The 23,037-nt window shown below is 45.1% G+C and overlaps 1 protein-coding gene across 1 annotated transcript in view; it reads left to right on the top strand.

Moving 5' to 3' along the window:
* Nucleotides 1–5,591: 5,591 nt before the first annotated feature.
* The window catches only part of phyhiplb (phytanoyl-CoA 2-hydroxylase interacting protein-like b), a 63,742-nt gene continuing 46,296 nt past the window's right edge, over nt 5,592–23,037 (top strand). The window contains exons 1-2 of the mRNA XM_060842331.1: nt 5,592–5,679; nt 5,997–6,237. Coding sequence (XP_060698314.1) covers nt 6,132–6,237 — 106 coding nt within the window. The 5' untranslated portion in view covers nt 5,592–5,679; nt 5,997–6,131. The remainder of the gene's footprint in view (nt 5,680–5,996; nt 6,238–23,037) is intronic.

Below are 23,037 nucleotides of genomic sequence, written 5' to 3'. Positions count from 1 at the left end.
ATTTTATTTTCTCATTCCATTTCTATTCAGCTGCATCAGGTTTCCTCTCTGATTATCTCCATGTTATTGCCTCCTTGCCTTTATATTTTTGACTCCATTCCTCCTCTATCGCACATTCTTACATTTCAAGAAAAGGAAGTGTTTTGAGAAATTGCTTTATGCAATGTAGCACAAAATGTTTTAGTTGGCAGAGTAGTATGGGCAAAGGCTATCACATCTTCTCAGTGCTCAGTAAATAAGTGGGAAGATGCAAGGTTTCAGCAAGTAAGCAGTTTTGGATCACTCTAGCTGAATAGTTGTTTGAATATGAGTAAATTAATTTCTTAATCCTGGTGTTTTATGGTGAATGAAGGTGAGTTTTGCAGACAAAAGCCTCCTTAGTTGGGATCAGGAGGTGAGTGAGCTCAGTGACCCTGCTCCATCCTGGGATCCATCCTTCACTCAGGGCAGTTCCAACCTGATCCCTCCTTGTTACCACCTGGAGGGGGGCAGGTCGCTCCCGAGGTGTCAGACTCTGGGTGATCCCTGTCCTCACTAACCGGCTTCGCCATGGAGCCAGGGGGAAAGGGGGAGGGGAGGACGGCTCCCGGCGCCACGGCCACGCGCTCAACATCCGGGACTGTGGCGGCGCGGGAAAGGAGGAAATCAACCGTAACCCGGGGGGAGGGGAGGGGAGACAGAGAGACAGCGCGAGGATCAGGTATGGGGGGGGGGGGGGGGGGGGAATCAGGTATGGGGGAAGGAGAGATCAGATATGGGGGGATCAGTTATGGGGGATCAGGTATGGGGGGATCAGGTATGGGGGGGATCAGGTATGGGGGGGATCAGGTATGGGGGAGGGAGAGATCAGATATGGGGGGATCAGTTATGGGGGATCAGGTATGGGGGGGATCAGGTATGGGGGGGATCAGGTATGGGGGATCAGGTATGGGGGGGGGAATCAGGTATGGGGGGGGATCAGGTATGGGGGAAGGAGAGATCAGGTATGGGGGGGATCAGGTATGGGGGAGGGAGAGATCAGATATGGGGGGGATCAGTTATGGGGGATCAGGTATGGGGGGGATCAGGTATGGGGGGATCAGGTATGGGGGGATCAGGTATGGGGGAGGGGGATCAGGTAAGGGGGAAGGAGATCAGGTATGGGGGGATCAGGTATGGGGGAGGGGTATGGGGAGGGAGAGATCAGGTATGGGGGGATCAGGTATGGGGAGAGGATCAGGTATGGGGAGGGGGATCAGGTATGGGGAGGGGGATCAGGTATGGGGGGATCAGGTATGGGAGAGGGAGAGATCAGGTATGGGGGGATAAGTTATGGGGGAGGGGGATCAGGTATGGAGGAGGGAGAGATCAGGTATGGGGGGGATCAGGTATGGGGGAGGGGGATCAGGTATGGGGGGATAAGTTATGGGGGAGGGGGATCAGGTATGGGGGGGGATCAGGTATGGGGGGGATCAGGTGTGAGGTGGATCAGGTATGGGGGGATCAGGTATGGGGGGATCAGGTGTGAGGTGGATCAGGTATGGGGGGATCAGGTATGTGGGGGGATCAGGTATGGGGGAGGGAGATGGGGTTTGCGGGGGAGAGGTGAGGGAGAAGGGGGTGACAAGTGGGGAGGGGAAAAGGGAGAAGGGGATGGGAGAACGGTAGGGGGAGAGATGGGGACAGGACAGTGGGTAAGAGAGTGTGAAATGGGGGAATGTGGGGGAGGGATGGGGAGAGGAGTGGGTGGGGCCGGAAGAGGATGGAGGGGGTGAGAGAGGAGAGTGTGGGGGAAGAGAGGAGAGTGTGGGGGGAGAGAGGAGAGTGTGGGAGGTAGGGAGGAGTGTACAGGGGGAGAGAGGAGTATGGGGGAGGAGAGTGAGGGAGGGGGAGAGGTAAGGGGGAGAAGAGAGTGGAGGAAAGAAGAGAGGTGGAGGGGAGCGTAGAGTGGGGTGGAGAGGAGAGTGTGGAGGGAGAGAGTTGAGTGGGGGGAGAGAGTTGAGTGGGGGGGAGAGAGAAGAGTGGGGGGGGAGAGAGAAGAGTGGGGGTGAGAGAGGAGTGTGGGGTGAGAGAGGAAAGTTGGGGGAAGGTGGGGAAGAGGAGGATGGGGGTGGGAGGGAGTGGGGGTGGTGAAGAGGAGGATGGGGGTGGGAGGGAGTGGAGGTGGGGAAGAGGAGGATGAAGGTAGGAGGGAGTGGGGGTGGTGAAGAGGAGGATGGGGGTGGGAGAGAGTGGAGGTGGGGAAGAGGAGGGTGAGGGTCGGAGAGAGTGGATGTGGGGAAGAGGAGGATGGGGGTGGTAGGGATTGGAGGTGGGAAGAGGAGTATGGGGGTGGGAGGGAGTGGAGGTGAGGAGGAGGATGGGGGTGGGAGGGAGTGGAGGTGGGGAAGAGGAGGATGGGTGTGGGAGAGAGTGGAGGTGGGGAAGAGGAGGGTGGGGGTGGGTGAGAGTGGGGTGGTGTGGAGAGGGGTGAATGGGGAGGAAGGGGCAAGGGGAAAGGAGTGAAGAGAAGAGGACTGCGGGATAGCATAGATTTGGAAGCGGAGAGAGTTAAGGTGAGGGGGCAAATGTTGGGTAAGAGGAGGAGATGCTTGTGAATGGAGAGAAGAAAGGGAGAGGTATGGGAAGGTGAAGGAGAGACATGGGAGTCAAGCAGAAAGACACAAACAGGAAAGGGAAGGTCATAAAGTGATCAGATCGGCAGACACTGATGTGAAGTGGAGAGATAGAAACACATGGGAGGGCGACAGGATAGAGGGAGGAAGAGATGGGAGGGGAAGAGAGATGGGAGAGGGGGGAGAGAGGGGATGGGGGCAGTGGGGAGAGGGAATAGTGGGGATAGGGGATAGAGGGGGTGGAGCTAGGATACGGGGGGAGGGGAGGGGAAGAGAGGGGAGTGACGGGGAAGGGGGGAGAAGGGAGTGACGGGGAGAGGGGAGTGATAGGGAGAGGGGATGAGGGGGGAGTCACAGGGGGATGAGGGGGAGAGGGGAGTCACAAGGGAGTGAGGCGGGAGAGTGGATGGGGGAGCGGGGATGGGGGAGGGGGAGGGGGAGGAGATGAGGAGAGGGGACGGGGAGGAGATGGGGAGGGGATAGAGAGGGGAGGGGGAGAGGGGAGTGACAGTGGAGTGAGGGGGAGAGGCGATGGGGAGAGAGGGGATGGGGAGAGGGGAGGAAGAGGATTGAGAGGGGCAGGGGAGAGGAGAGTGAGGGGAGAAGAGAGTGAGGGGGAGAGGGAAGGGGGAGGGGAGGTGAGGGGGAGGGGACAGGAGAGTAGGGGAGAGAGGGAGTGAGAGGGGGAAGGGGAGGGGTGAGGGAAGGGGAAGGGGAGGAGGGGGGAGAGGAGAGAAGGGGGAGGATAGAGAAGGGAAGGGGGGTAGGGGATAGAAGGGGAAAGGGGAGTGAGGGGGGAATGGAGAGAAGGGGAGGGGAGAAGGGGTGAGAGGGGGTGAAGGGGGAGGAGGTGAGGGGGGGACAGAGAGAGGAGGGAGGGTCAGGAAAGGGGGAGTCCCACTGAGAAAGGGAGGAAGAGTCACTGGAGAAGGGCAGTCACTGGGGAAGGGGGAGTCACTGTGGTGGGGAGGGGAGGGAGAGCCACTGGAGAGGGGAGGAAGGGAAGAGTCACTGGGGATGGCAAAGAGGGCGGAGTCACTGGGGAAGGGAGAGAGCTGCGTCACTGGGGAGGGGGGGTCACTGGAGGTGGGGGGAGGTGGAGTCACTGGGGAAGGGAGGGAGGGAGAGTCACTGGGAAAGGGGGGAGGGAGAGTCACTGGGGAAGGGAGGGAGGGAGAGTCACTAGGGAAGGAAGGGAGGGCAGAGTCATAGAGATCTACCGCACGGAAATAGACCCTTCGGTCCAATGCGTCCATGCTGACCAAATATCCCAACCAAATCTAGTCCCACCTACCAGCACCTGGCCCATATCCCTCCAAACCCTTCCTATTCATATATCCATCCAAATGCCTATGAAATGTTGCAATTGTACCAGCCTCCGCCACTTTGTCTGGCAGCTCATTCCATACCTATACCACCCTCTGCACAAAAATGTTGCCCCTTAGGTCCCTTTTATATCTTTCCCCTCTCACCCTGAACCTATGTCCTCTAGTTCTGGATTCCCCCACCCCAGGGAAAAGACTTTGTCTGTTTATCCTATCCATGTCCCTCATAATTTTATAAACCTCTATAAGGTCACTCCTCAGCCTCTGACGCTCCATGGAAAAAAGACCCAGCCTGTTCAGCCTCTCCCCATAGCTCAAATCCTCCAACCCTGGTAGCATCTTGTAAATCTTTTCTGAACCCTTTCAAGTTTCACAATATCTTTCTGATAGGAAGGAGATCAGAATTGCATGCAATATTCCAACAGTGGCCTAACCAATGTCCTGTACAGCTGCAACATGACCTCCCCACTCCTGTACTCAATACTCTGAACAATAAAAGAAAGCATACTAAATGCATCCTTCACTATCCTATCTACCTGCGACTCCACCTTCAAAACTGCACTCCAAGGTCTCTTTGTTCAGCAACACTCTCTAGGACCTTACCATTAAGCATATAAGTCCTGCTAAGATTTGCTTTCCCAAAATGCAGCACCTCGCATTTATCTGAATTAAACTCCATCTGCCACTTCTCAGCCCAATGGCCCATCTGGTCAAGATCCTGTTGTACTCTGAGGTAACCCTCTTTGTTGTCCACTACACCTCCAATTTTGGTGTCATCTGCAAACTCACTAACTGTACCTGTTATGCTCACATCCAAATCATTTTTGTAAATGACAAAATGTAGAGGGCCTAGCACCGATCCTTGTGGTACTCCACTGGTCACAGGCCTCCAGTCTGAAAAACAACCCTCCACCACCACCCTCTGTCCGCCTGGGAACCCTCCAACCACAAGGTATGAATTCAGATTTCTCCAGTTTCCTCATTTCCCCTCCCCCCACCTTGTCTCAGTCGGTTCCCTCAACTCAGCACCGCCCTCCTAACCTGCAATCCTCTTCCTGACCTCTCCGCCCCCACCCCACTCCGGCCTATCACCCTCACCTTGACCTCCTTCCACCTATCCCACCTCCATCGCCCCTCCCCCTAGTCCCTCCTCCCTACCTTTTATCTCAGCCTGCTTGGCTCTCTCTCTTATTCCTGATGAAGGGCTTATGCTCGAAACGTCGAATTCTCTATTCCTGAGATGCTGCCTGGCCTGCTGTGCTTTGACCAGCAACACATTTGCAGCTTCTACCTTTCAGTCAGTTCTGTATCCAACTGGCTAGTTCTCCCTGTATTCCAGGAGATCTAACCTTGTTAACCAGTCTCCCATGGGGAGCCTTGTCAAACGTCTTACTGAAGTCCATACAGATCACATCCACACTGGGGGGTGGGGGGAGTCACTGGGGAAGGAAGGGAGAGCTGAGTCACGGGGAAGGGAGGGTGAAGTCACTGGGGACAGGAGGTAGGGGGATGTCACTGGGGAAGGGGGAATCACTGGGGACTGGAGGGAGAGTCATTGGGAGGGAGGGGGAGGGAGAGTCATGGAGGGAGACGGAGGGAAAGTGGGATGGAGAGCCATTGGTGGACGGAGAGTCATTGAGGGAGGGAGAGGGAGACGCACTCTGGAGTTGAGAGCAAAAAGGGGAGAGTCAGTTCCGAGAGAGGGCAGAGTCCGGCTCTGAGAGAGTTGGTCGGTCTGCCAAGGTAGTTAGTTTCTGCTGGTGAGCCAGTTTCTGGATGTTTCTTTCTCTTCATGCCAGTGTGATCGGACCTTGCCAGCACATGGTGAATGTGACTGGTAAATGATCCGGCGCTGGAGAAGCTGTGCCCTCTGCAAAGGGCACTTGCGGACATTTGCAAAGCAGAGCCGGCCAGGCTGGTCGGAGCCTCTGTGTGGGGCAGCGAATTGGAAATGTCAGATATATAATGATGGGTTCAAATTGGGTCTGCTGAAATATCCCCAACACTGTGTGCGCGTTTTTTTTGCTGTAGGCATTGCTGATCTCTGTTGTCTCTCTCTCTCTCTCTCCCCTCACAGTGAGCACAAATAGTTGAGTCTGAAGCTGACGCTGTTCCCCTTTCTCGCCAGTGAAAGCGCCCGAGCAAACCGAGCCCGACACCCAAGGTGAAGGCGGAGAACAAAAAAAATACAAGATCTTCGAAAAACCGCAAAATGGAATCACATCTTGCTCACAGTCTCAGCAGCCCAACCAGTCCATGCAATGACATGCTGAAAAATATTAGTAGTTTGGAGGCAATACAGTTGTGTGACAGAGAAGGTAAGCAGGAGTAAATATGCGAATGCATGGATAGCTAGCCACGGGTGGCTGAGGGCTGCTCATTGTCAAGTACACGGCAGTTAAAATCGCTGTCTCGTTTGCCAGTTGTTCAGTTTGATGCTCAGTTCTGTCGTTAAATGTTAGCGAGCTTTTAATCTTATTCAGTGCAGTTGATGAGCATTCTTTTCCTGTAGGAAAGCCGTTTGTTTGACGGCTTTTTACAACGTCCAATTAATCACACCGCGCTTCAGTGTTTGTAAGATAATGTTTTACAGCGAAGATCTATAATGATTTGTTCAGTGGAGTGAAACAGTTCTCGAAATGTGAAGGAAATTTTAATGTCTTTGGACATTCAGCACCATGGACAAGATAGGAAAGGGTCGCTGCGCTATACTCACTGCGGTGGGCAATCCAACAAAATAGATGCACAGTACTTGACTGCTATGGGTACAATGGTCGATTCAAACTGGACATACAATTAAACTTCCCTTTTGTGGAAATACCTTGTTTCCTGTAGTAAAGCACGCATTTATGCAGGAGGGATTTGCTTGCGATTAATGCTTAATTGGTTACAGTCTTTTTAAATTTTTTTTTAATAATACAACCCAAATGTCTGATGCATAAGTTTACCATCTCAGTGCCTTAGGAAACAGAATAGCCATGGTGATTTAATAGAACGTGCAAGTGTTTTAGTTATCATGAAAAAATATCAGTTATCATTTCAGTACAAATCAATCTTTTAAAAATCTAAAAGTCACTTAAGGGTGAAAAAATTTCCTTTGCATCTATTAATTCAAGTAACAATGTTTAGTGTTTTTATTAATTGCCACTAATTAGCCAGCTGAGTTTTTTTTGAATAAAGAACTTGTCAGTTGCCCAAATGTATAAACATGTTACACAATAATAAAACATTTATTTGGTCTAGGTATAGTTTGACAGTCCACATTCCAGTTCGGAGGCTGACAAAATTCAATCTGAAGTACTGTAACTTTAAATCAAAACAATGCATCAGAAAGTATGTGGATAAGTCACCAGGGAGCACCTTACTGAAAGCCATAGGCCATTTTAACTGAGCAGTATATTCTGCTGCAGAGCAATAAAATTTTTGTTACTTATCAGATCAAAAAGAGAACCTTGGATCCATTTAGAATAGTTAACGCAAGGGCTTTGTATTATTTTCTCAGACTGTGCAATGTTTCATGCACCTCATGTAAGAGATACTGAAGTGTCGGTTTATTTGAAGTCAAAGTGCTTTTGTTTTGAACACAATGAAACTTTCACCTTTTCTGAGAAATCCTATTCAGTGTGGGTCATAGTGAGCCAAGTTGCAAGAGAGTGTAGTTTCTCATTTTCCAATATAGTTAATGAAATTCTTCATAAAAATTGACAAGTAGAACAGCAATGGAAGATGAATAGAAATGGAAAGTGAGACGCACTGTCCTAGTGGAATAGTACAGATCCATGTGCTCCCAGTAATGACTCCCACTATGATGTTCTCAGATATTTCAGATGTAAAATGTGCAGAGTTTACACTTAATGGATTTTATTTATCAGACAAGTTGTAATTTTGGTGAAATATGAGCAAATAAAAAGTATTGTGTCTAGTTTCAATGTATAACTACTAAGTTTATTATATATAATACTAGCTTTAGATTTCACAACAATTTATGTAACTATCACCTTTTAATATCTTGTAGTTTTCAGATTTGTGTTTTAAATCTGAATTCCAAAGAATTCACTGAATATTTAAATGGATAAACACCTTGAAAAAGGTATAAGATGGTAGCAGTGTACTCAGAGAACATGCAGTAAGTTGAAGTGCTAAGGCCAGTAAGAATTATTTAGTATGTTGTAGCAGACATGCTGTGAGGAGGAGGTGTTATAATAGCAGAGAGGGAGTGTTTTGGCAAAGTAGAAAGCAGTGAGGGAGCTGTTAAATCAAGATGAAAGTCACATTGAAACTAGAGAGTGGACTGGTTGCAGGTGCTAATTTCCAGAAGGATAGTTAGTTGGTGCAATCTGGAAATAGAGCTGGACAAGAGTCAGCCAGAATAGGGGAGTTCGTATAGATATGCGAAATTGAGTTAATCTGTTGTGTTCTCCAAAATTGAAAATCCATATTAAATTCTGTTAAGTGAAGCAATGTTTTAAAATAAAGTGTAATGATATCAAATACAAAATGTAAAATGAACACTAAAATATTTTTATCGATGTAATTAACTAATTACACAAATCATGCACATATAATATTCACATTTTAATACACTAAAACATATAAATTGCAATTAATATTTCTACACTGTAGCAAGATCAGATCACTAATACCAAATATCAGCTAATTGTGGGGAATCATAGCTGACAGTGTTAATACTGTCAAAAGCTTAGAGGTAGGGACTGGATGAAAATGAGAAACAGGACTATTCATCACATAGCAGCATCCATTTGCACCGTACAAATACCAGGCTCTGACCATCACCAATAAGACCTAACTGCCTCTTTACATTCAGTGGTGTCACCATCATTGAATCCCCCACTATCAACAAGATCTAGCTACAAGAATAGATCAGAGGAGAGGAATAATATGGTGATTAACTCACCTAACTCTCCAAAGATATATACAAGGCACATGTCAGGCATATGATGGAATACTCACACTTGCCTGAATGAGTGCAGCTCCAACAACACTCAAGGCTTGCCACCATCCAGGACAAAAGCAGCCCACTTGATTGGCACTGCATTCACAAGCATTCACACCCTCCACTACTGATACTCAGTGGCTACAGTGTGTATTAACTACAAGATGCTCTGCAGGAATTCACCAAAGATCCTCAAGTAGCACCACAACCACTTCTATCTAGAAGGACAAGGGCAGTAGATACATGGGAACGCCATCTCCCCTCCAAATTCCCCTCCAAGCCATTCACCATACTGACTTGGAAATATGTCACCATTCCTTCAATGTCACTAGGTGAAAGTTATGGAACTCTCTCCATAATGGCTTTGTGCGCCAACCCACAGCAGGTGGACTGCAACAGTTCCAGAGGACAGCTCACCACCTTCTCAAGAGCAACTGGGGACAGGCAATAAATGCTGGCCAGCCAGTGACACCCTTATCCCATAAATGAATAAAAAATAATTAACTTTCAAGATTTTGGGCTGAGTTTGGTTCACACCTGAAGGCATGAAATTGATATAACATTGAAAATCAAACATACTGGGTAGTTCAAGTTGGACTGGAGGCTTAAAACAAAGGTTAAAGGGGTGGAAAAAGAAATCAGCAGTTGCACGTATAATTTTCTTTTAACTCATTTAGAGTTAATCTCAAATCTGAATTAAATTAAGCAAACTTTCACACTTTTTTGTAACTTGGGGAACTGAAGATGAATGTTCTGTACCTGAAATTTGACATATTTTTCTGTTGTAATCAACACCTTTTGAGACACAGAATTTAAATGAAATAATACTCCAGGAGTGTCATTTGGTATAAATGTCTTTTCCATGTAAAATATTTCATAAAAATGGATTCTTCATTCTTGGTATCTACTGTTTACCATATGTAGACTGAGTAGGAACTATCCTGGACAAAGTGAATAATTTGCAAGTTGACAACTGGTTTCATGATCATTTGACCATATAATCTTTTCTGGTCCGTCAGATTCGAAGAGCACGTTCTAGTCTTCAGGCTTTTGATTGTTTCTCACTGTGAACATTCTTTCCTGTATGTTTATTGATGTTCTATGGTTTTGTTGATGTTTCTAAAAGAGAATTTCACCATTAAAATTTCATTATCTTTGTCTTCAAATCCTCGTTGAAGGCACCTTTCATGATGTATGGCCAGAAAAAAAAAAGCTTCATCAGAGAATATAAATGTGATGTGATGAGTTGTTTTGTTCTGCGAGCCATGTAAATTTCACTAATTGTTTTAAAATTGTGATACCCTCTAAGCACTTCCTTGTGACAATAGTAATGGGTCCTGCAGATGGTGTGTCTGGAACAAAATTGCAGTAGCTGCTGGCACCAAGTTAGTTAATTTATTTTGGAATGAATGAATAATAATAGGTACTTTAAATGCTGATTTAATTAAACCATATTGAATGAGGCTGTACTTTCCAGGTGTTTATTGTAAACATCACTGGGAGAATAATGTCATGGCTCTTTAATGGATAATATTCATTACAGTAAAAAAATACATGTACCTTCAAAGTGTCACCTTTTACTGCTAAGAACACACACAATTTTAATACTGGTTTGTAGTCTTTGAATCTGTACTTAGCCTTTTTGATGAAATCTATTAGGATAAGAAGGGATTTTTTTGAGAAATGTTTCGCTCACTTTACATCAGATCTTGATAACCGTTTACCCCTCAGCTTCTGGTTGGAGATCAGTTGCTGCAGTTTGGACTGCAGCCAGTTAGAACTCTGTTAGCATTGCTTGGCTCCTGCATGGCTGGAAACTACATTTTTTTTTGTTCAGGAGCAAACTTTGTAGATGTCTGGATAATTGTACATGGAGAGCTATCTTCCAACAGGTATTTTATGGAAATATTATGGTTGATAGAATTCTCTCTAAATATTTCAGTTAAAATAAGTGTAGGATACATAGGATTGATTTTAAAGTGGCTTTACACAGTGGTCAATGTGATGACCAGGCCCAGTTCATCACAGAAGAGGTGCTTTGTCAGTCATTGGACTGTGACAAAGGCCTTCCCCAACTAAGTTCAAGGATGAAAGAGCTGATGCAGGATTCATAAAATCATAGAATTCCTGCAGAGCAGAAAGAGGCCATTTCGGGCCATTGGGTCTGCACCAACCCTCCGAAGAGCATTCCACCCAGGTCATCCCTCCTATATAGTGTTTTTACCATGGCTAACCTACTTAACCAGCACATCACTGGACAGTATGGAGTAATTTAGCATGGCCTGCACATCTTTGGATTGTGGGAGGAAATTGGAGCACCTTGGGGGAAACGCATGTAGACACAGAGAATGTGCAAACTCCACACAGTCAGCCAAAGGTGGAATTGAACCCAAGTCCCAATGCTGTCAGACAGCAGTGCTAACCCAATCACTGAGCCGCCATGCTACCCCAGTCTCTACTGGGAATTACAATTACCTTTCTAATGAACCAATTTCTATCCATTGTTCCCAAAACTGCTGAAGTTTAGTGGTGATTCAGGGATTAGATGAGGTCCACATTGCCTTCCTGAGTCTCAGGCCACCCAATACCCCTTCCTGTCTTCAGTCGTCATTCGGTTGAGGGGTCCAAGTGATCCTGAATCTGAGGTAGGTGCACCAGTGTTAGCTGCATCACTCCACTGGCACTGGAAGCATGAGGCCTACATCTCTTGATGCACAGGGCTTCTGCTGCCATGGATCTCATGGTGAGAGCCCAACATGGCTACATGAGAGCTTGAAGCTCATTTGATCCTATCAAGAATTTTACATGGAATGATGGGGGTTCCCTAGCAGGTGTGTGATTGATGGGCAAGATCCTTGTCAGCTAGATATTGCAAGCTAAGTTTCATACAACAGTAGCTTATTCCAAATGTTGTCACGCAAACACAATGTCCTGTGCTTCAAAGTCATTCCTAAGCTTTGACTCGGAATCCACATAGTCAGATTAAAACAGTTTGAATACAAACTGCTCTGATCCAATGCTAAATTTGCAGTATCCATGCACGTCCAGAGAAAGAGCTGATGCAGCATTCATAAAATCATAGAATCCCTGCAGAGCAGAAAGAGGCCATTGGGTCTGCATCAACCCTCCAAAGACCATTCCGTCCAGGTCATCCCTCCTATATGGTGTTCATACCATGTTTTTTCCAGAGAAAATTGACTTCACATATCAAGAAAGAAAAAGCTGTTTGGTGAACTGATTTTAATTATGTTTAACCAAATTATTATTTTTGCTTCTTGCGAGAAAATGTGATTGTACATTTCTAGCCTATACAAAATACCTTCTGGCTTCTACTGTGGTGGGAAAATGTTCACTTCACGGTAATTTTCAGTGAACAGTTTTCCACACAGGGATTCATTGGACTCTGGGAATGCTAAACAGTCATTTTACAAATGATTAAATTTGTTTATGCACAGCTGTGTACATGAGAGCAGGTGCTAGTGGAGAAAAAGCTTGAAGTGTAACAAAGAAATGCTTGTGGAAAGAAAGACTTCTATAAAAATGTTGATGAATGCCTGGAGTAGTCGGTTAAACAGACTAGTCGAGACAGTTATTTGTGATTTTCAAAATGAAGTTACATCTAAGGTTTGGGGAGGGGGAGGGGGCAGTGGCTGGGAGTTGATTATACTTATACCAATAAGATGGCACGTGATTGAGGTTTTCTCTTTTTTTTTCCCCTTTCTGATTTGTTTGGTGGCCAGGCTGAGTCTAGATTCCAGTTCTCAAACAAAACTGCCCAATGGATTTGAATTAAATGTCCATGTTATGCAGCACCCAATATTAAGCTCATTGACTTTAATGGAGAGTAAAATAGGCTGGCGTATAAAATGAGTATCAGTCCAAAATTCTGCCCTTTTCCAGCTGTATGGGTTCTGTTACTGTTGGACCTGAGAGATTAGGAAAGCTGTTAAGATCCTCTATGCTTTGGTTGTGTCTGCATGAGATTGATTTATCATGTTTGTTTTCTGTTTTGAGTCATTTGACTTTATAAACCTAATGTTAATCATCCAATATAGCCTTAGCTACTGCAGACTTATCAACTTTTAAAGACATCCAACTGTTCCAATATGTCTTTATCAGTGTTTAGCACATTTACCACTTTCACTTTCACTATGACTTTAGCAACATCTTCTTCATTGATAAAGAGAGATGTAATTTCCTCATTTAGTACCTCAGCTATGTCTTCTCCCCCTCCCCCACCTCACCAATATTTTCATCAGCAGTTAGCCCTAAACCTCCTCTTGTTACTTGCTTTATTTTACCTGTCAGTTTCTTTTCACATTCTATCCTTCCTTAACTCTGTCTGCTCTGAACCCCTTTGATGATTTGGAATACATCTGAGGAAAGATTGCTCTGCTACCTTGAGTGGCATGGGCAATGGAGAGAAAGTACAATGAGAAGAAAAAGTCAGATTTCAAAGTCAAGGTCATGTTTCTGATTTTCACCTTGAGTTCTGGTGATTACATATTTTTAGGCATTTGCATTTCAAGTTTCGGAAATCTCACCTGATTTCTATGCAGCTGCTGATTTGCCCCTTCTTCCCCAAGAAATTAGGCAGAGTCAGTGTTCAACATGAAAGTCAGCTTGGCAGCAGCTTACCAATTGCTTTTTGGTGCCTTCAACCAGCTTCATTGGGAGTTGTCAGCACCATTTCCCTTCTTGTTTCAACGACTCTGTTGTTTTCCATGCTTCTTCCACATAATTCTATATTTCCAAACCACCAGCATTATAATATCACGGCTGCTTTGATACCAACTCTTCAGATCACTTCAGCCTTTCAGGACTTCACTTTGGAGTTCAGGGACACTTATGCCTTGCATGCTTCTTCCAGGTTACTTTTGTGTGTGGGGACACACATGCATCTACATAGCATATATCCTATGGGTCATAACTTATTTTCTGAGTGCTCTCCACTTTGTACTCTTTGGCGGCTGCCAAGCTTTCTGGCTTTCATTGCAATCCTAACTTACAGGTTATCATCCTCTGTACAGAGGGAAAGGCAGGCAGCTTGTCACCATTCAGAGCACTGAACAATCAAGGAGGCACACCGTGCTATGTCAGTGTCACACCTGCGGCATATACAACAAAGACAATGAATATGCTTCAACCAAAATGGCCATTGGAGCACTGCTGCTTTGTCAGGCGAAGAATCATGCCTCTACTTATTGTAATACCACCCATTTGCCTTTAAATTGGATATCATTAAATTATTTCTTTTTTTTTCTGCAACAATTAATATTAAAAGTTAAGGCCTCAAACAGTCACAAGCAATATACTCTTTGCATAGGAAAAAAAAAGTCAAAACAACAGCAGTTTTAAAAGGGAGAAGAACAGACGAAGGAAGCACATGGTGAGAACAGTGCAGGAGGGAGAGAGAACCTGCACAGTTACTGCCTTTGCTGTTTTGAATTCATGTATTGCTGGACATCGGAGTGCGTCTAGGAAAATGAACAAACAGTGAAATTCACAACTAATATTGGAGGAACTTGTTTGGGCGAAGTTCACAGCACAGAATCAGATAAGTTAATCGTTGATTTAAGTGTGTCCAATGGAAAGGCTGCAGTAGTGAGTAGAGTGGGTTCTTTCTTGATTATATGTTTTTAGAGATATGTGTCTTGATTAAACTTAAAATATAAGCCATAACTATTAATTTAACCTGGGGCAGTGCTTTGTAGAGGAATAAGACGGTGTTATTTTCTGGATCTGTAGATTGTGAAGGAACAAAAATGGCCTTTAATAGAGTGATATGTACTTCTTGTCAGATGTGGGCGTTTAAAGAGAGTTTAAGGTTTACTGCCATAAATGCTGTTGGATGCGAATCCTATCAGATCGAATGGATCGGTTGGAGAGACAGTTAGAAGCAATGAGGAATTTGCAACAGCAACAGTATGTGATAAATGGCAGTTATAGGAAGGGGGGAAAGTCGCAGATACAGTCATTTAGATGGGTTAACTCCAGGAAAGGGAAGAGAGGTAGGCAGCTAGTGCAGGAGTCTTTTGTGGATATACCCATTTCAAACAGGTATGGTGTTTTGGAAAATGTAGGGGGTGATGGATTCTCAGGGGAACATAGCATGAACAGCCAAGTTTCTGGTATTGAGACTGGCTCTAATGCAACGAGGGGTATGTCGGCTTCCAAGGGATCGATTGTGTTAGGGGATTCTCTGGTCCGAAGTACAGACAGACATTTCTGTGGCCGGCAGCGAAAAATCAGAATGGTGTGTTGCTTTCCTGGTGCCAGGATCAAGGATGTCTTAGAGAGGGTGTAGAATGTTCTCATGGGAGAGAGGGGCCAGCAAGAGGTCATTGTCCACATTGGAACGACATAGGAAGGGAAAAGGATGAGATTCTGAAAGGACATTACAGAGAATTAGGCAGAAATTTAAAAAGGAGGTCCTCAAGAGTAGAAATATCTGGATCACTCCCAGTGCTATGACTAGTGAGGACAGGAATAGGAGGATAGAGCAGATGAATGCATGGCTAACGAGCTGGTGTATGGGAGAAGGATTCACATTTTTGGATCATTGGAATCTCTTCTGGGGTAGAAGTGACCTGTACAAGAAAGATGGATTGCACCTAAATTGGAAGGGGACTAATATACTGGCAGGGAAATTTGCTAGAGCTGCATGGAGGGATTTAAACTAGTAAGGTAGGGTGGTGGGACCAAGGGAGATAGTGAGGAAGGAGATCAATCTGAGACTGGTACAGTTGAGAACAGAAGCGAGTCAAACAGTCAGGGCAGACAGGGACAAGATAGGACTAATAAATTAAACTGCATTTATTTCAATGCAAGAGGCCTAACAGGGAAGGCAGATGAACTCAGGGCATGGCTAGGAACACGGGACTGGGATATCATAGCAATTACAGAAACATGGCTCAGGAATGGGCAGGACTGACAGCTTAATGTTCCAGGATACAAATGCTACAGGAAGGATAGAAAGGGAGGCAAGAGAGGAGGGAGAGTGGCATTTTTGATAAGGGATAGCATTACAGCTGTGCTGAGGGAGGATATTCCCGGAAATACATTCAGGGAAATTATTGGGGTGGAACTGAGAAATAAGAAAGGGATGATCACTTTATTGGGATTGTATTATAGACCCCCTAATAGTCAGATGGAAATTGAGAAACAAACTTGTAAGGAGATCTTAGCTATCTGTAAGAATAATCGGGTGGTTATGATAGGGGATTTTAACTTTGCAAACATCGACTGAGACTGCCATAGTGTTAAAGGTTTAGATGGAGAGGAATTTGTTAAGTGCGTACAAGACAATTTTCTGATTCAGTATGTGGATGTACCTACTAGAGAAGGTGCAAAACCTGACCTACTCTTGAGAAATAAGGCAGGGCAGGTGACTGAGGTGTCACTGGGGGAGCACTTTGGGGCCAGCAACCATAATTCTGTTTGTTTTAAAATAGTGATGGAAAAGGATAAACCAGATCTAAAAGTTGAATTTTTAAATTGGAGAAAGGCCAATTTTGATTATATTAGGCAAGAACTTTCGAAAGCTGATTGAGGGCAGATGTTCGCAGGTAAAGGGCCAGCTGGAAAATGGGAAGCCTTCAGAAATGAGATAACAAGAATCCAGAGAAAGTATATTCCTGTCAGGGTGAGAGGGAAGGCTGGTAGGTATAGGGAATGCCGGATGACTAAAAAAGTTGAGGATTTGGTTAAGAAAACAAAAAGCAAGCATATGCCAGGTACAGCCAGGATAGATCAAGTGAATCCTTAGAAGAGTATAAAGGAAGTAGGAGTATACTTAAGGGGGAAATCAGGGGGGCAAAAAGGGACATGAGAGAGCTTTGGCAGATAGAATTAAGGAGAATCCAAAGGGTTTTTACAGATACATTAAGGACAAAAGGGTAACTAGGGAGAGAATAGGGCCCCTCAAAGATCAGGAGATCTTCAGAATTCCTGAAGAAGGGCTCATGCCCGAAATGTCGATTCTCCTGCTCCTTGGATGCTGCCTGACCTGCTGCGCTTTTCCAGCAACATATTTTCAGCTCTGATCTCCAGCAACTGCAGTCCTCACTTTCTCCCCTCAAAGATCAGCAAGGTGGCCTTTGTATGGAGTCACAGAAAATCGGGGCGATACTAAATGAGTATTTTGCATCAGTATTTACTGTGGAAAAGGGTATGGAAGAAAGACTGTAGGGAAATAGATGGTGACATCTTGCAAAATGTCCAGATTACAGAGGAGGAGTTGCTGGATGTCTTGAAACGGGTAAAGGTGGATAAATCCTCAGGACCTGATCAGGTGTACCCAAGAACTCTGTGGGAACCTAGAGAAGTGATTGCTGGGCCTCTTGCTGAGATATTTGTATCATCGATAGACACAGGTGAGGAGCCAGAAGACTGGAGGTTGGCAAACGTGATGCCACTGTTTAAGAAGAGTAGAAAGGACAAGCCAGGGAACTATAGACCAATGAGCCTGACCTCGGTGGTGGGCAAGTTGTTGGAGGGAATCCTGAGGGACAGGATGTACACGTATTTGGAAAGGCAAGGACTGATTAGGAATAGTCACATGGCTTTGTGTGTGGGAAATCATGTCTCACAAACTTGATTGAGTTTTTTGAAGAAGTAACAAAGAGGATTAATGAGGGCAGAGTGGTAGATGTGATCTATATGGACTTCAGTAAGGCATTCGACAAGGTTCCCCATGGGAGACTGATTAGCAAGGTTAGAACTCATGGAATACAGGGAGAACTAGCCATTTGGATACAGAACTGGCTCAGAAGGTAGAAGACAGAGGGTGGTGGTGGAGGGTTGTTTTTCAGACTGGCGGCCTGTGACCAGTGGAGTGCCACAAGGATTGGTGCTGGGTCCTCTACTTTTTGTCATTCACATAACTGATTTGGATGTGAGCATAAGAGGTACAGTTAGTAAGTTTGCAGATGACACCAAAATTGGAGGTGTAGTGGACAACGAAGAGGGTTACCTCAGATTACAACAGGATCGTTACCAGATGGGCCAATGGGCTGAGAAGTGGCAGATGGAGTTTAATTCAGATAAATGCGAGGTGCTGTATTTTGGAAAAGGAAATCTTAGTAGGACTTATAAACTTAGTGGTAAGGTCCTAGAGAATGTTGCTGAACAAAGAGACCTTGGAGTGCAGGTTCATAGCTCCTTGAAAGTGGAGTCGCAGGTAGATAGGATAGTGAAGAAGGAGTTTGGTATGCTTTCCTTTATTGGTCAGCGTATTGAGTACAGGAGTTGGGAGGTCATGTTGCGGCTGTACAGGTCATTGGTTAGGCCACTGTTGGAATATTGCTTGCAATTCTGGTCTCCTTCCAATCGGAAAAATGTTGTAAAATTTGAAAAGGTTCAGAAAAGATTTACAAGAATGTTGCCAGGGTTGGAGGATTTGAGCTACAGGGAGAGGCTGAACAGGCTGGGGCTGTTTTCCCTGAAGCATCGGAGGCTGAGGGGTGACCTTATAGAGGTTTATAAAATTATGAGGGGCATGGATAGGATAAATAGGAAATGTCTTTTCCCTGGGGTGGGGGAGTCCAGAACTAGAGGGCAGAGGTGTAGGGTAGAGGGGAAAGATATAAAAGAGATCTAAGGGGCAACTTTTTCATGCAGAGGGTGGTATGTGTATGGAATGAGCTGCCAGAGGAAGTGATGGAGGCTGGTATAATTGCAACATTTAAAAGTTATTTGGATAGGTATAGGAATATAGGGTATAGGAAGGGTTTGGAGGGATATGGGCCGGGTGCTGGCAAGTGGGACTAGGTTGGGTTGGGATATCTGGTCAGCATGGACAGGTTAGCTTCCTTTCATTTATCTCTCCACCCTGCAGGCACTCTGCCTGTATTCCTGATGAAGGGCTTTTGCCCGAAACGTTGATTTTCCTGCTCCTCGGATGCTGCCTGAACTGCTGTGCTTTTCCAGCACCACTCTAATCTAGAATCTGGTTTCCAGCATCTGCAGTCCTTGTTTTTACTGGGTTGGACCGAAGGGTTTGTTTCCATGCTGTACATCTCTATGACTCTTATCATTCGGCCCCTTAGCATGTCTAATATGCAAAGCAATGCAGATGCAAAATGAAAAATCGTACCTAAGTTTGCCATATCTGTATAACTTTTTATACCTGATATTGAGTCTGTTATGTTGGTAAACTGAACTTTAAGTATGCAAGGACATGGTCTGTAATGTTCAAGAATGACTTTTTTTTTGGAAGGACTGCTAGTGTGGTGAATAATTTTGTTAAAATTACTCCTCCTGTATTGTGTTATTCAATTGATCTGCAGCATTCAACTGGTTACATAGCTCAGAACTTCATGTTCATGATATTGGCCTCCTTTGAAAGCTTCCTGACAGTGTGTCAGGACATAATATGTACTTCAAATCGATGTGACATGAGCACTGTATCTGTTATTCTGTCTGGTTCCCAACACTGTCTACAAATTATTGGCTCACCCTTCTGAATTGGAGCCTGTGCTTGGAGGATCGCTTGTGGCCTTGTTAGAAATCATGGGCAGTGGCATTGGAAAAGATATTAATTCCAAAGTAGAGTTAACATTTTAGGTCGAGTGATGCTTCTTCAGAGCTGATTGCAGTGAGGAAAATGCTGAAGGTGGGGCGGCTGGAGGGGGTAAGAGTAAATGATAATCGGTGATGGAGCCAAGAGAGCGAGAAGTGTCACTGGGAACAGCAACTTTTTGGGGTTGTCTCACAGCTCATGAAGGAGAAGTAGTAGATGAAGATCACTGAAGGAGGTAAAATAAATTGTCCAGGCACTGAATCTATGATCTAGTCATTATCTGCAAGTTGAGCATGTGAGGCCAGATAGAACCTCATTGAAACTTCGAAGCTGAATAAGTTTGATTTGGATTTCTTTTTATTGTGTTATTTTCTTATCGGACAAACACTCCACTGTACAGTTGGACCTGGTATTTCTGTACTCCTTAAACCTTTCTGATGAATAAGTATTCACTTATATGTTCACAATATGCATGTACGGTATCTTTGACCTTAAAGTATCTGCCCATTTCAGATCTGCTGTTTGGGAAAAAGCAACAGCATGGATCATTTATGTAGACAGGCCTTCCCACAGTCTCCGCAAAATGCTTTTAGCTTCAGTATTGACAACACTAAAGTGCAATGGCTTTGTGGTTGGCAAAAATGTAATGGTTCCAGGATCTGTGACATCTAAGGCCATCTGTAGTTATGGAGACAGTTGCATGTAAGAGATGAGTAATGCTTGGTCATTGCAACTTCTTTTGATCTTGGGATGTCTGAAGCAGCAGCTGATCTCTCCAACAGGCGTGATTTGACCTGATCCAGTTGGTTATTTGCAGTGCAATGTCACCTATGCCTTCCACGTGTCCTCATTAGGGTTTTTTTCTCCTTCTCTCTTCTGTGTCTTAGTACGATACTGGCTTCCACAATCAAAAAACAAAGAAATTAGAATGTTGGAAATCAGAAACAAAACAGAAATTGTGGGAAAGACTCAGCAGTTCTGGTAGCATCTGTCGAAAGAAAGTGGAGTTAACATTTTGGTGATTCTTCTTCAGGAATGATTAATTGTAATGAGGAAAAGGTTGGTATTTATGCTGAAGATGGAGTGAAGGAAGGGGGAGAAGTAAACGATAGGTGGTGATGGAGCTGTGAGAGAAAGAGAGAGAGAGTGAGAGAACAACAGCTGGGCAGACAAAGGAATGGGTAAAGGTCATCCTGGGGAATCAGTAGCTGCTAACAGGGATCATTAGTAGCTGACAGTGTTGCTTGTGGTATCAGCACACTGAGACTGGGTGTGTACAGTGTATATACCAACCTTTTCCTGGTTACAATCACACCTGAAGAAGGATCACTGGACCGGAAATGTTAACTCTGCTTTCTCTCCACAGATCCTGCCAGACCTACTGACTTATACAGCTGGACTGGAGAAAGCCTGCTCTGTAGTTGGCCCTGTTGGCCTGGAAGACTTGGCCTGTTGGCCCTTGGGACTTCTGGGCTAGTGGGTGGAAATCTGCTGAGGTGGGAGTCACTGTATCCTCACATGTGTTTTAGCCAGGTCCAGCTGGAGTGAAGTGCTTAATGTCTGCCACCCCAGCAGCAGTGTTTGCCGACTCTGCTGGTTCCTTCCATTTGCTTAGTACCATTTCTCTCATGATTGTAATTTCACTAAATCTCTGTTTCCCTTCCACGTCCTGATTGGCAGGTATTACTGGATTTATTTGTATCCTTCAGAGTGAAGACTAGCAAACTATTTGTTAATTTCATCTGCAGTTTCCTTATTATTTACTATTATCTCCTCATTGTCATTCTCCAGAAGATAAACACGCACTTCACTTTCTTTTGCTTTTTAAATACAATTTCCATAGGTCAACCAATTTTTGATTTATGATTGCCATATGTATTATTTTTTGATTACTGTGGTTATCTGTTTGACAAAATTATTACTAATTTTATGTAGTTCCATGTATTTCTAACTTCCCTTTATGTTGATTGTCCAATCCATTTTAGCCTTTTGGTTTCTGTTTTTATTCTCTTACAGTTGCAATATTTGTCAGATTTCTTTTGCATTGCTTCCTTAGGATTAGCATGTGCACTTTCCCCAAAATCTCAGTATCATTCTAATCATTGTTGAAACCCTGCCTTTGCTATGTATCTTGAACTCCTGTTTCTTCAGTTATCCCTTGCTGGTCTGCAGTTTGATATGCTACTTTTTCAATCAATCAATTAATCTGATCTGGATCTAGTCTGCATCTTTTGGTCAATTCAACTTTTCTAATTTTCAGTTAGAAAATCTTTTAATCTTTTTGATTCTTCCTGTAGCCATTTTCCAAGTGAACCCAAGTAGGCCATGGTTATTGTTCAAGTTTTATTCCCTTTAATTGTTTCTAAATGAACTTCCAGCTCAGCACTGACCCCATGACTTGTCCTACACACCTATCTTCTTTTCACCTATCCACTCCACCCTCCTCCCTGACCTATCACCTTCATCCCCTTCCCCACTCACCTATTGTGCCCATGACTTGTCCTACCTACCTATCTTCTTTCCACCTATCCACTCCACCCTCCTCCCTGACCTATCACCTTCATCCCCTTTCCCACTCACCTATTGTACTCTTATGCTACTTTCTCCCCATCCCCACCCACCCTCCTCTCATTTATCTCTCCACCCTTCAGGCACTCTGCCTGTATTCCTGATGAAGGGCTTTTGCCCGAAACGTCGATTTTACTGCTCCTCGGATGTTGCCTGAACTGCTGCACTTTTCCAGCACCTCTATTCCAGAATCTGGTTTCCAGCATCTGCAGTCATTGTTTTTACCTCATTGATTTTAACCCTACTGCAAATCCTCTTGCAAGGATGCCTGCCTTGAAGAAGTTTTCCTCCTCTCTCTACAAGAATCTCAGGGAGTCCCTCTCCCACTGCAACTCCCAGGTCATTTCCTCTGCCCTGAAGCTCTTCAACCATGTCCTGAAACAGACTTGCTACTACAGCCACATTTGCTTCCTCAGTGCCTGCCTCCATAACCAACTCATCCCACATGGACTCCAGACCACTTTTAAACCAGTAGAGTTCGGAACCGAACAGGACAAACAGTACAGACTACGGATTCAAAAACATTAGCAATGGCTCTCCTTCAAGATTCTCCACTCCATGCTCGCAGCAATGTGCCAGCACCTAACCTCTCTACAGTCAGCCCTGCCTCAGCTGAGGGCCACACTCTGTCAGAACTGCAAAGGACCCTTTCTGTAATACATCCTCAGGAGAATTCATACTCTCAACAAACAGTATTTCAAACATCAAAAACTGGAAGTACAACAAACTTTTATCTACCCACCTCCATAACCAGCGCTCCTCAAACATTCCAGTAGATTCCCCTGGCCTCTGGAACTGCTCAGACGCCATTAGCCATACGGCTGGTGCAGTCACCATCCCCACGCTGATTGATGACGTCACTCATGGCCGCTTCCACAGCCACTTCCGCCCCTCACAATTCCTCATACACCACACGTGACATTACTTCCGCCCCTCACATCATCGCTGATGTCACACACTCAGTGACTTCCGCCCCCCCCCACTGCCGTGTTTGCCACCACTTCCCCCCCCCCCCACCAACGCCACTCACCTGCATTCTGCTGACACACCCCGCACAGATCCCACTGTCACCAT

This window comes from Hemiscyllium ocellatum, chromosome 22 (assembly GCF_020745735.1).
Source record: "Hemiscyllium ocellatum isolate sHemOce1 chromosome 22, sHemOce1.pat.X.cur, whole genome shotgun sequence".
Classification (NCBI taxonomy): Eukaryota; Metazoa; Chordata; class Chondrichthyes; order Orectolobiformes; family Hemiscylliidae; genus Hemiscyllium; species Hemiscyllium ocellatum.
This window is presented reverse-complemented; position numbering and strand designations above follow the sequence as displayed.